Here is a 14,146-nt window from a genome sequence, read left to right on the forward strand (position 1 = left end):
CTTACCCAAATGAATGCATACTATACAATCTCATTGACCTAAGTTCTAAAATAGGTAAAATGAATTCATGGTGATAGAATGCAGATTAACACCTACTTCTTACAAGGAAGAGCTGAGAAAGGACAAGGGAACTTTCTAGAGTGATGGAAATATTCTCTATCTAGTTGTAGGTTACAGGAGTATAGGCATTCTTCAATACTGACCAAACTATATACTTAACAATATACATTATGTTACTGTAATTTATGCCTCAATGTAAAAAAATCCTTAGGAAAAAATAAACAAATTAGAGCTCATTCAGGTGTGGACTGCAGTCTTGACAGAAAACATTGAAAGCTTATGGGTTCTTAAAACACAATGAATAATAAAGCTCTTATTAAGCTTAAGGTCCTGTGATCTGTCAATGTTACTACGCCTGAAACACTACTGAAATATTTTGTTTTGCTTTTGTAAATAGAAGCATATTAGAAACATTATACAGCTATTTCTCTGTAAATGAATTATTATGGTGAATCTTTTCATATCAAAAAGGATAGGGAAAAAAAGGTTCAAGAACAAAGAGAAACAATGTCTTTGCCTTCTATTGGAGAAATTTTCAATCACATCATACCTTGTGAGTTTTTGAGACTGGTACTTTTTCTTGTCTTAAACTTTTCATTTCGTTAGCAGCATGGGAATTTCCTTTCAGTCTCTGTATTGTCATAAACTCATATTTCCTCTGCAACAGTGCATATCCATGAATTAAAACACAATTGTATTAAATGTGAGAAAACCCAAAGGCAATCATTTAAAATTCACTTGTGCAGGCAGCTTACCTGTAAATTATCTAAACGAGCTTGAACTCTCTTAGCCTGAATCTCCATCTTCTTGTTTTCTTCACTTACTTCATTTAACTACAGTGAGAAAATATTAAATATTTCAATATAAAACTTAAGCTGATTTCATAGATTTCCAAAATAATCTACTATCTTATCTAGTCTGCCTAACCAAACAATGTAACAAAACAGAGGTAGCATTCATGATTAAAGAAAATCACAGCTGAGGGTAACTAGACTTATCTTGGAAATCATTTTGAAATGTATAAAAATATTGAATCACTATGATATACACCTGAAATTAATAGGATATTGTATGTCAATTATACTTCAATAAAATAATATAAAATTTTTAATTGAAACAAAACACACCTAAAAATCATCATTAGTCCTCAAAGTACTAACTGTATCTAAGTTTACTGCATTCTATAAAAATCTGTTAAGTCTCCTGATATCTTAAAAGTATATGTTTTAATGGGAAAGATCTTTTAATTGAATTATTCAACTATAATGTATGTATAGAAAAGTGTACAAATCATTAAAGCATGCAGTGTAATAAACTATTGAAATAGCATTAGTATATAAATTTGGGAAGAACTGTCATGCTTAAAAATATTGAGTCTTCCCACCTATGAGCATAACATAAACTTCAATTTATTTAGGTCTTCTTTATTTTATCTTAATAATGTTTTGTACTTTTCAGTATATATGTTATACACATCTTTGTTTAGATTTAACCTGGATAGCTAATATTTTTTGATGTTATTATCTGTATCTTTCAATAAATAACATTTATTATCTGATTTTTGGTATATAAAAATAACCTGGTTTTTGTTTTTTTTTATTTTTTACTTTTTTAATTTTTATTATTTTTTTTCAATAAATGAAATTTATTGTCAAATTGCTTTCCATACAACACCCAGTGCTCATCCAAAAAGGTGCCCTCCTCAATACCCATCACCCACCCTCCCGTCCCTCACACCCCCCATCAACCCTCAGTTTGTTCTCAGTTTTTAAGTCTCTTATGCTTTGGCTCTCTCCCACTCTAACCTCTTTTTTTTTTCTTTCCTTCCCCTCCCCCATGGGTTTCTGTTAAGTTTCTCAAGATCCACATAAGAGCGAAAATATGGTATCTGTCTTTCTCTGTATGGCTTATTTCACTTAGCATCACACTTTCCAGTTCCATCCATGTTACTACAAAAGGCCATATTTCATTATTTCTCATTGCCACATAGTATTCCATTGTGTATATAAACCACAATTTCTTTATCCATTCATCAGTTGATGGACATTTAGGCTCTTTCCACAATTTGGCTATTGTTGAGAGTGCTGCTATAAACATTGGGGTACAAGTGCCCCTATGCATCAGTACTCCTGTATCCCTTGGGTAAATTCCTAGCAGTGCTATTGCTGGGTCATAGGGTAGGTCTATTTTTAATTTTCTGAGGAACCTCCACACTGCTTTCCAGAGCGGCTGCACCAATTTGCATTCCCACCAACAGTGCAAGAGGGTTCCCGTTTCTCCACATCCTCTCCAGCATCTATAGTCTCCTGATTTGTTCATTTTGGCCTCTCTGACTGGCGGGAGGTGGTATCTGAGTGTGGTTTTGATTTGTATTTCCCTGATGAGAAGCGACGTTGAACATCTTTTCATGTGCCTGTTGGCCATCCGGATGTCTTCTTTAGAGAAGTGTCTATTCATGTTTTCTGCCCATTTCTTCACTGGATTATTTGTTTTTCGGGTGTGGAGTTTGGTGAGCTCTTTATAGATTTTGGATACTAGCCCTTTGTCTGATATGTCATTTGTAAATATCTTTTCCCATTCCGTTGGTTGCCTTTTAGTTTTGTTGGTTGTTTCCTTTGCTGTGCAGAAGCTTTTTATCTTCATAAGGTCCCAGTAATTCATTGTTGCTTTTAATTCCCTTGCCCTTGGGGGGTGTGTCAAGAGATTACTACGGCTGAGGTCAGAGAGGTTTTTGCTGCTTTCTCCTCTAGGGTTTTGATGGTTTCCTGTCTCACATTCAGGTCCTTTATCCATTTTGAGTTTATTTTTGTGAATAGTGTGAGAAAGTGGTCTAGTTTCAACCTTCTGCATGTTGCTGTCCAGTTCTCCCAGCACCATTTGTTAAAGAGACTGTCTCTTTTCCTTTGGATGTTCTTTCCTGCTTTGTCAAAGATTAGTTGGCCATATGTTTGTGGGTCTAGTTCTGGGGTTTCTATTCTATTCCATTGGTCTATGTGTCTGTTTTTGTGCCAATACCATGCTGTCTTGATGATGACAGCTTTGTAGTAGAGGCTAAAGTCTGGGATTGTGATGCCTCCTGCTTTGGTCTTCTTCTTCAAAATTCCTTTGGCTATTCGGGGCCTTTTGTGGTTCCATATGAATTTTAGGATTGCTTGTTCTAGTTTCGAGAAGAATGCTGGTGCAATTTTGATTGGGATTGCATTGAATGTGTAGGTAGCTTTGGGTAGTATTGACATTTTGACAATATTTATTCGTCCAATCCATGAGCAGGGAATGTCTTTCCATTTCTTTTTATCTTCTTCAACTACCTTCATAAGCTTTCTATAGTTTTCAGCATACAGATCTTTTACATCTTTGGTTAGATTTATTCCTAGGTATTTTATGCTTCTTGGTGCAATTGTGAATGGTATCAGTTTCTTTGTCTTTCTGTTGCTTCATTTTTAGTGTATAAGAATGCAACTGATTTCTGTACATTGATTTTGTATCCTGCAACTTTGCTGAATTCATGTATCAGTTCTAGCAGACTTTTGGTGGTGTCTATCGGATTTTCCATGTATCTGCAAAAAGCGTCATCTGCAAAAAGCGAAAGCTTGACTTCATCTTTGCCAATTTTGATGCCTTTGATTTCCTTTTGTTGTCTGATTGCTGATGCTAGCACTTCCAACGCTATGTTAAACAACAGTGGTGAGAGTGGGCATCCCTGTCGTGTTCCTGATCTCAGGGAAAAAGCTCTCAGTTTTTCCCTGTTGAGGATGATGTTAGCTGTGGGCTTTTCATAAATGGCTTTTATGATCTTTGAGTATGTTCCCTCAATCCCGACTTTCTCAAGGGTTTTTATTAAGAAAGGGTGCTGGATTTTGTCAAAGGCCTTCTGTGCATCGATTGACAGGATCATATGGTTCTTCTTTTTTTTGTTAATGTGATGCATAACGTTGATTGATTTGCGAATGTTGAACCAGCCCTGCATCCCAGGAATGAATCCCACTTGATCATGGTGAATAATTCTTTTTATATCCTGTTGAATTCGATTTGCTAGTATCTTATTGAGAATTTTTGCATCCATATTCATCAGGGATATTGGCCTGTAGTTCTCTTTTTTTACTGGGTCTCTGTCTGGTTTAGGAATCAAAGTAATACTGGCTTCATAGAATGAGTCTGGAAGTTTTCCTTCCCTTCTATTTCTTGGAATAGCTTGAGAAGGATAGGTATTATCTCTGCTTTAAACGTCTGGTAGAACTCCCCTGGGAAGCCATCTGGTCCTGGACTCTTATTTGTTGGGAGATTTTTGATAACCGATTCAATTTCTTCGCTGGTTATGGGTCTGTTCAAGCTTTCTCTTTCCTCCTGATTGAGTTTTGGAAGTGTGTGGGTGTTTAGGAATTTGTCCATTTCTTCCAGGTTGTCCAGTTTGTTGGCATATAATTTTTCATAGTATTCCCTGATAATTGTTTGTATCTCTGAGGGATTGGTTGTAATAATTCCATTTTCATTCATGATTTTATCTATTTGGGCCATCTCCCTTTTCTTTTTGAGAAGCCTGGCTAGAGGTTTGTCAATTTTGTTTATTTTTTCAAAAAACCAACTCTTGGTTTCGTTGATCTGCTCTACAGTTTTTGTAGATTCTATATTGTTTATTTCTGCTCTGATCTTTATTATTTCTCCTCTTTTGCTGGATTTAGGATGTGTTTGCTGTTCTGCTACTGTTTCCTTTAGGTGTGCTGTTAGATTTTGTATTTGGGATTTTTCTTGTTTCTTGAGATAGGCCTGGATTGCAATGTATTTTCCTCTCAGGACTGCCTTTGCTGCATCCCAAAGCGTTTGGATTGTTGTATTTTCATTTTCGTTTGTTTCCATATATTTTTTAATTTCTTCTCTAATTGCCTGGTTGACCCACTCATTGTTTAGTAGGGTGTTCCTTAACCTCCATGCTTTTGGAGGTTTTCCAGACTTTTTCCTGTGGTTGATTTCAAGCTTCATAGCATTGTGGTCTGAAAGTATGCATGGTATGATCTCAATTCTTGTAAACTTATGAAGGGCTGTCTTGTGACCCAGTATATGATCTATCTTGGAGAATGTATCATGTGCACTCGAGAAGAAAGTATATTCTGTTGCTTTGGGATACAGAGTCTAAATATATCTGTCAAGTCCATCTGATCCAATGTATCATTCAGGGCCCTCGTTTCTTTATTGACCGTGTGTCTAGATGATCTATCCATTGCTGTAAGTGGAGTATTAAAGTCCCCTGCAATTACCACATTCTTGTCAATAAGGTTGCTTATGTTTGTGAGTAATTGTTTTATATATTTGGGGGCTTCCGTATCAGCGCACACACATTTATAATTGTTAGCTCTTCCTGATGGATAGACCCTGTAATTATTATATAATGCCCTTCTTCATCTCTTGTGACAGCCTTTAATTTAAAGTCTAGTTTGTCTGATATAAGAATGGCTATTCCAGCTTTCTTTTGGCTTCCAGTAGCATGATAAGTAGTTCTCCATCCCCTCACTCTCAATCTAAAGGTGTCCTCAGATCGATAATGAGTCTTGTAGACAGCAAATAGGTGGGTCTTGTTTTTTTATCCATTCTGATACCCTATGTATTTTGGTTGGCGCATTTAATCCATTTACATTCAGTGTTATTATAGAAAGATACAGGTTTAGAGTCATTGTGATGTCTGTATGTTTTATGCTTGTAGTGATGTCTTTGGTACTTTGTCTCACAGGATCCCCCTTAGGATCTCTTGTAGGGCTGGTTTAGTGGTGACAAATTCCTTCAGTTTCTGTTTGTTTGGGAAGACCTTTATCTCTCCTTCTATTCTATTTTTTTAAATTGTTTTTTAATGTTTATTTATTTTTGAGACAGAGAGAGACAGAGCATGAACGGGGGAGAGGCAGAGAGAGAGGGAGACACAGAATCGGAACCAGGCTCCAGGCTCTGAGCCATCAGCCCAGAGCCCGACGCGGGGCTTGAACTCCCGGACCGCGAGATCGTGACCTGGGCTGAAGTCGGACGCTTAACCGACTGCACCACCCAGGCGCCCCTCTCCTTCTATTCTAAATGACAGACTTGCTGGATAAAGGATTCTCGGCTGCATATTTTTTCTGTTCAGCACACTGAAGATATCATGCCAATCCTTTCTGGCCTGCCAAGTCAAAAGAGACATCTGTCATGAGTCTTATAGGTCTCCCTTTATATGTGAGGGCACGTTTATCCCTTGCTGCTTTCAGAATTTTCTCTTTATCCTTGTATTTTGCCAGTTTCACTATGATGTTGTGCAGAAGATCGATTCAAGTTACATCTGAAGGGAGTTCTCTGTGCCTCTTGGATTTCAATGGCTTTTTCCTTCCCCAGTTCAGGGAAGTTCTCGGCTATAATTTCTTCAAGTACCCCTTCAGCACCTTTCCCTCTCTCTTCCTCCTCTGGGATACCAATTATGCATATATTATTTCTTTTTAGTGTATCACTTAGTTCTCTAATTTTCCCCTCATACTCCTGGATTTTTTTTATCTTTTTCTCAGCTTCCTCTTTTTCCATAACTTTATCTTCTAGTTCACCTATTCTCTCCTCTGCCTCTTCAATCCGAGCCGTCGTGGTTTCCATTTTGTTTTGTATTTCGTTTAAAGCGTTTTTCAGCTCCTTGTGACTATTCCTTAGTCCCTTGATCTCTGTAGCAAGACATTCTCTGTTGTCCTCTATACTGTTTTCAAGCCCAGCGGTTAATTTTATGACTATTATTCTAAATTCACTTTCTGTTATATTATTTAAATCCTTTTTGATCAGTTCATTAGCTGTTGTTATTTCCTGGAGATTCTTCTGAGGGGAATTTTTCCATTTGGTCATTTTGGATAGTCCCTGGCGTGGTGAGGACCTGCAGGGCACTTCCCCTGTGCTGTGGTGTATAACTGGAGTTGGTGGGCGGGGCCGCAGTCAGACCTGATGTTTGCCCCCAGCCCACAGCTGTGGCCACAGTCAGACTGGTGTGCCTTCTTTTCTCCTCTCCTCGGGGCGGGATTCACTGTGGGGTGGGGTGGCCCGTCTGGGCTACTTGCACACTGCCAGTCTTGTGGTGCTGGGGATCTGGCGTATTAGCTGGGGTGGGTAGGCAAGGTGCACGGGGGCAGGAGGGGCAGGCTTAGCTCGCTTCTCCTTAGGTGATCCACTTCAGGAGGGGCCCTGTGGTAGCGGGAGGGAGTCAGATCTGCTGCCGGAGGTTTGGCTCCGCAGAAGCCCAGAGTTGGGTGTTTGTGCGGAGCGAGCAAGTTGCCTGGCAGAAACTGGTTCCCTTTGGGATTTTGGCTGGGGGATGGGCGGGGGAGATGGTGCTGGCGAGCGCCGTTGTTCCCCACCAAACTGAGCTCTGTCGTACGGCGGGCTCAGCAGCTCTCCCTCCTTTTGTCCTCCAGCCTTCCTGCTTTCTGAGCAGAACTGCTAACTTATGACCTCCCAGACGCTAAGTCGGGCTTGCTGTCAGAACACAGTCCGTCCGGCCCCTCCGCTTTTCCCAGCCAGACTCTGGGGCTCTACTTGGCCGGCGAGCCGCCCCTCTGCCCCGGCTCTCCCGCCAGTCCGTGGATCGCGCACCGCCTCACTGCCCTTCCTACCCTCTTCTGTGGGCCTCTCGTCTACGCTTGGCTCCGGAGACTCCGTTCTGCTCTACACCTGGTTTTTGAATATTGAACTTATAATCAAAGATTCTCCTAAATTTATTTAATTCTACTAGCTTGTCTGTATACTTGTCTGTATACTTATCTTAATTCTATTTACTTGTTTGGATACCTCTGTATATAAGTACATAATCATATCATCAGTAGATAAGTCTTACTTCTTATAATCCTTATTTTTCCAATCTTTATTTTCTACTTTTTTTTTTTCCCTATTGCATTGACTAGCAATTTCATTATAGTGTTCAATAGAAACAGGAACAGTGAGGACATTTTGTTCTGATTTCAGAGGGAAAACATTTCAATAACCCATATTAAGTATGATTTTGCTGTTGGATTTTTTTTGTAGATACTTATCAAAATTAAGTTTTCTTTTATTACTATTATCGACACGGTGCTCAATTTTATTATCAGCAGAAATTATGATTTTTCTACTCTTTTTCTACTCTTATTAGATAATGTGTTAATTTTCAAATGATAAATCACCTTTGTATTCATGTATTAAATCCACTCAGTTGTATTATTTTTATGCATTGCTAGACTCATCCTGCTAACATTTAAAAATTTTACATCTATATTCATGTAACTGGTTTGAATTTTTCTTTTCTTGTAACATTCTTGACATGTTTAATTTCAAGATTATACTGGCCTATTACAACAAGAAAGGGAGTTTTTCTCTTTTCCTATTTATATTTAAGACACAGGATGTTTCCTCCTTAATAGTTAGTCATTAGTTTTACTGTTCCTGGTCTTATTTTTCTCTGATCACTTTTAAAATTTTTTCTTTATTTAATGTTTTTAGCAGTCTTAAAATTAAAGCAGTGTTCTTCTGTATGGTTTTCCTAAATATGTACCCTGCTTAGGCTTAACATAATTTCTTGAATCTGTAGGTTGGTGGGTTTGCTTGTTTGTTTTTACCGTTTTGGATAGTAAGTGATCATTTCTCTTCCCATATTTTGTTTTTGCCCTATTATCCCTCTTATTTTTTATTTTATTTTATTTTTTTAATTTACATCCAAGTTATTTAGCATATAGTGCAACAATGATTTACCCATTTAGCCCATCCCCCCCCGACAACCCCTCCAGTAACCCTTTGTTTGTTCTCCATCTTTAAGAGTCTCTTATGTTTTGTCCCCTCCCTATTTTTGTATTATTTTTGCTTCCTTTCTCTTATGTTCATCTGTTCTGTGTCTTAAAGTCCTCCTATGAGTGAAGTTATATATTTGTCTTTTTCTGACTAATTTCACTTAGCAAAATACCCTCCAGTTCCACCCACATAGTTACAAACGGCAAGATTTAATTCTTTATGATTGCCAGGTAATACTCCATTGTATACATATACCACTTCTACTTTATCCATTCATCCATTGATGGACATTTGGGCTCTTTCCATACTTTGGCTATTGTTGATAGTGCTGCTATAAACAATGGGGTGCATGTGCCCCCTCGAAACAGCATACCTCTTCCCCTATGATAAATACCTAATAGTGCAATTGCTGGGTCATAGGGTAGTTGTATTTTTAGTTTTTTGAGGAACCTCCATACTGTTTTCCAGAGTGGCTACACCAGTTTGCATTCCCCCCAGCAATACAAAGGGGATCATCTTTCTCCACATGCTCTCCAACATCTGTTGTTGCCTGGTTAATGTTAGCCATTCTGACAGGTGAGGTAGTATCTCATTGTGGTTCTGATTTGTATTTCCCTGATGATGAGTGATGTTGAGCATGTTTTCATGTGTTGGTTGGCCATCTGGATGTCTTCCTTGGAGAAGTATCTATTCATGTGTTTTGCCCATTTCTTCACTGGGTTATTTTTTGGGGGGTATTGAGTTTGATACGTTCTTTATAAATTTTGGATACTAACCCTTTATCTGATATGTCATTTGCAAATATCTTCTATTCTGTCACTTGCCTTTTAGCATTGCTTGTGCAGAAGCTTTTTATTTTGATGAGGTCCCAATAATTCATTTTTACTTTTGTTTCCCTTGCCTCCGTTGTTTCCCTTGACGTGTTGAGTAAGAAGTTGCTGCAGCCAAGATCAAAGAAGTTTTTGCCTGCTTTCTCCTCAAGGATTTTAATGGCTTCCTGTCTCACATTTAGGTCTTTCATCCATTTTGAGTTTATTTTTGTGGATGGTGTAAGAAAGTGGTCCAGGTTAATTCTTCTGCATGTTGCTGTCCAGTTTCCCCAGCACCACTTGCTGAAGAGACAGTTTTTATTCCATTGGATATTCTTTCCTGCTTTGTCAAAGATTAGTTGGCCGTACGTTTTTGGATCCATTTTTGGGTTCTCTATTCTGTTCCATTGATCTGAATGTCTGTTTTTGTGCCAGTACCATACGGTCTTGGTGATTACAGCCTTGTAATACAGCTTGAAGTCCAGGATTGTGATGACTCCTGCTTGGGTTTTCTTTTTCGAGATTGCTTTGGCTATTCGGGGTCTTTTCTGGTTCCATTCAAATTTTAGGATTATTTGTTCCAGCTCTGCGAAGAATGGTGTTATTTTGATAGGGATTGCATTGAATATGTAGATTGCTTTGGATAGTGTTGACATTTTAACAATATTTGTTCTTCCTATCCAGGAGCATGGAATATTTTTCCATTTTTTTGTTTATTCTTCAACTTCTTTCATAAGCTTTCTACTGTTTTCAACGTAGAGAGTTCTCACCTCTTTGGTTAGATTTCTTCCTAGGGATTTTATGGTTTTTGGTGCAATTGTAAATGGGATTGATTCCTTGATTTCTCTTTCTGTTGCTTCATTGTTGTTGTGTAGGAATTCAGCCGATTTCTATGCATTGATTTTATATCCTGCAACTTTGCTGAATTCATGAATCAGTTCTAGTGGTTTTTTGGTGGATTCTTTTGGGTTTTCCATATAAAGCATCATATCATGTGCAAAGAGTGAAAGTTTGACCTCCTCCTGGCCAATTTGGATGCCTTTTGTGTTGCGTGACTGCTCAAGTTAAGACTTCCAATACTATGTTGAATAACAGAGGTTACGAGTGGACATCCCTGTCTTGTTCCTGACCTTAGGAGGAAAGCTCTGTTTTTCTCCATTGAGGATGATATTAGCGTTGGATTTTTCATATGTGGCTTTTATGATCTCGAGGTATGATCCTTCTATCCCTACTTTCTCAGGGTTTTTATCAGAAAGGATGCTGTGTTTTGTCAAATGCTTTCTCTGCATCTATTGAGAGGATCATGTGGTTCTTATCCTTTCTTTTATTGATGTGATGAATCACATTGATTGTTTTCCAGATACTGAACCAGCCCTGCATCCCAGGTATAAATCCCACTTGGTCGTGGTGAATTATTTTTTTCATTGTATTGTTGGATTTGGTTGGCTAATATCTCGTTGAGGATTTTTGCATCCATGTTCATCAGGGAAATTGGTCTGTAGTTCTTTTTAATGGGGTCTTTGGTTTTGGAATCAAAGTAATGCTGGCCTCATAGAAAGAGTTTGGAAGTTTTCCTTCTATTTCTATCTTTTGGAAGAGCTTCAAGAAAATAGGTGTTAACTCTTCTTTAAATGTTTGGTAGAATTCCCCTGGAAAGTCACCTGTCCTGGACTCTTGATTTTTGGGAGATATTTGATTACTAATTAAATTTCTTTACTGGTTATGTGTGTGTTCAAATTTTCTACTTCTTCCTGTTTCACTTTTGGTAGTTTATATGTTTCTAGGAATTTGTCCATTTCTTCCAGTTTGCCCATTTTATTGGCATACAGCTGCTCATAATATTCTATTATTGCTTTTATTTCTTCTGTGTTGCTTGTGATCTCTTTCATTCTTGATTTGGGTCCTTTCCTTTTTCTTTTTGATCAAACTGGCTAGTAATTTATCAAGCCCTATTATCTTTTTGAATTCCATGTTAAAACTTTTAACAAATGTTTCTTACACTTTCTCCAATGTTTTCATTTCAAGATTTTTTAGGAAATGATCCTCCAGTTCATTAATCCTGTCTTATGCTGTGACTTATCTACTGTTAAATCCTTTCACTGGAGTTTTGAAATTCAATTAGTGCATTTTTTAGTTTTAGAATTTCAATTTAATTCCTTTTTATATATTCTGCTTCTCTAATGAAGTTCTCAATCTTTTTTTCCTACTTATTTGAACATACTAATCACTTTCTGAACTTTAAAAAGAACTTTTTTTTATGTTTGTTTATTTTTCAGGGAGAGAGACACAGAATGAGAGTGGGCAAGGGGCAGAGAGAAAGGGAGACACAGAATCCTAAGCAGGCTCCAGGCTCTGAACTGTCAGCACAAAGCCTGACGCAGGGCCTGAACTCATGAACCCTGAGATCATGACCTGAGCCGCAGTCAGACGCTTAACCAACTGAGCCACCCAGGCATCCCTATCAGTTTTTTAATTGTAATCATCATTTTAAAGTCATGGTTAGTAGCTCCAATATCTGGATCACTCGCAGGTATATTCGTATTGTCTGGGGCATTTTTGTTCTCTTCATAGTCATGTGATTCTGCCCTTAGTGTAATTATTAATTTCGTACAGAATGACTAAGAAAATTTACAAATCTATGCACATGATATCTTCTTTCAAAGAGGGCTCATTCTAAGAGCTCAAATGTCCATCGACAGATGAATAGATAAAGATGTGGTATATATATACAATGAAGTATTACTCGGTAATCAAAAAGAATGAAATCTTGCCATTTACATCTATGTGGATGGAACTAGAGAATATTATGATAAGCGAAATTAGTCAGAGAAAGACAAATATGACTTCACTCATATGACGACTTTAAGACACAGAACAGATGAACACAAGGGAAGGGAAGCAAAAATAACATAAAAACAGGGATGGGGACAAAACATAAAAGACTCTTAAATATGGAGAACAGAGAGTTACTGGAGGGGTTGTGGGAGGGGGAAAGGGCTAAATGGGTAAGAGGCATTAAGGAATCTACTCCTGAAATCATTGTTGCACTGTCTGCTAACTAACTTGGATGTAAATTTAAAAAATCAAATAAATGGGGCACCTGGGTGGCACAGTCGGTTAAGCGTCTGACTTCAGTCAGGTCACGATCTTGCGGTCTGTGAGTTCGAGCCCCGCGTCAGGCTCTGGGCTGATGGCTCAGAGCCTGGAACCTGTTTCCGATTCTGTGTCTCCCTCTCTCTCTGCCCCTCCCCCGTTCATGCTCTGTCTCTCTCTGTCCCAAAAAATAAATAAATGTTGAAAAAAAAATTAAAAAAAATAAAATAAAAATTCAAATAAAAAAAAAAGAGGGCTCATTCTAGTAATTCAAAATGGAGACTGATTACTCTTAACAGGAACTAAGATCATTTAGGAAATTTCAATCAGAGGAGGGTTCCATCTACTTCTAATTGGCCTCTTCCTAGAGTGCAACCCTGCTTTTTTTTTTTTTTTAGTATATGAAATTTATTGTCAAATTGGCTTCCATACAACCCAGTGCTCATCCCAAAAGATGCCCTCTTCAATGCCCATCACCTACCCTTCCCTCCCTCCCACCCACCCCCCCCCCCATCAACCCTCAGTTTGTTCTCAGTATTTAACAGGGTCTTCCCTGCTGCTTTTTCAACCGAGGACCTATGTTGTCCACAGGGACTCTCCAGCCTGGTGAGTCCTGAATATTAATCCTTGCCTCCTCAGCTTAGCATGACTTAATGGATTTGTTATCGTTGATGTTGTTATTATTGTTTCAAACTTATTTATGCCCACTGGTGCCACAAATTACTACTTAAGACAGTCGTGGAAATAACTTACCTTTTTATTTAGCAATTTTGAAATGCAGTTGAGCCTTAAACCATGTGTGGGTTAGGGGTGTTGACCTCCAAGCAATAAAAAATTCATATAGAACTTCTGACTCCCCAAACTTAACTACAATAGCTTACTGTTGACCAGAAAAGCCTTAGTGATAACAGTCAATTAACACATAATTCGTATGTTTTACTCCTATATACTATGTTCTTACAATAAATAAGCTAGAGAAAACAAAATGTTATTAAGAAAATCCTAAGGAAAATATATTTACAGGACTGTACTACTTATAAAAAAAATCTGCATATAAGTATAACAGTGCAAACCCGTGTTGTTCAAGGGTCAGCTGTATATATCACTCATAGTGCAAACTATAGCCCATGGGCCAAATCTGAACACTGTTGTTATAAAGTCTTATTAGAACACAGCCATACTCACTCACTTATTGACTATAGTTGCTTTTGCATTATGTCAGAGTTGAGTCATTGTGACAGACTGTATGGCTCACAGAGTCCAAAGTATTTAGTATTTCATCCTTAACAGAAAACAAAAAATGATCCCTTATCCACACTAAACAAAGTAACTATAAAAAAGCACCCCGGGGACACCTGATTGGTTCAGTTAGTTAAGCATCTGAGTCTCAATTTAGATGCAGGTCATAAAATCGCAGTTCATGATTTCAAGCCCCA

At 38.0% G+C, this 14,146-nt stretch overlaps 1 protein-coding gene across 4 annotated transcripts in view; it reads right to left on the reverse strand.

Moving 5' to 3' along the window:
* CCDC138 (coiled-coil domain containing 138) overlaps positions 1-14,146 on the reverse strand; it is a 139,048-nt gene that overhangs the window by 96,765 nt on the left and 28,137 nt on the right. For 3 of the 4 annotated variants that reach the window (XM_043553176.1, XM_043604768.1, XM_043604767.1), the window contains 2 exons: positions 816-893; positions 611-718 (listed from right to left, as the gene is read on the reverse strand). In XM_043553176.1, coding sequence (XP_043409111.1) covers positions 611-718; positions 816-893 — 186 coding nt within the window. The remainder of the gene's footprint in view (positions 1-610; positions 719-815; positions 894-14,146) is intronic. The other variant, XM_043553175.1, reaches the window with a different exon arrangement.

Source organism: Prionailurus bengalensis, chromosome A3 (assembly GCF_016509475.1).
Source record: "Prionailurus bengalensis isolate Pbe53 chromosome A3, Fcat_Pben_1.1_paternal_pri, whole genome shotgun sequence".
Lineage (NCBI taxonomy): Eukaryota > Metazoa > Chordata > Mammalia > Carnivora > Felidae > Prionailurus > Prionailurus bengalensis.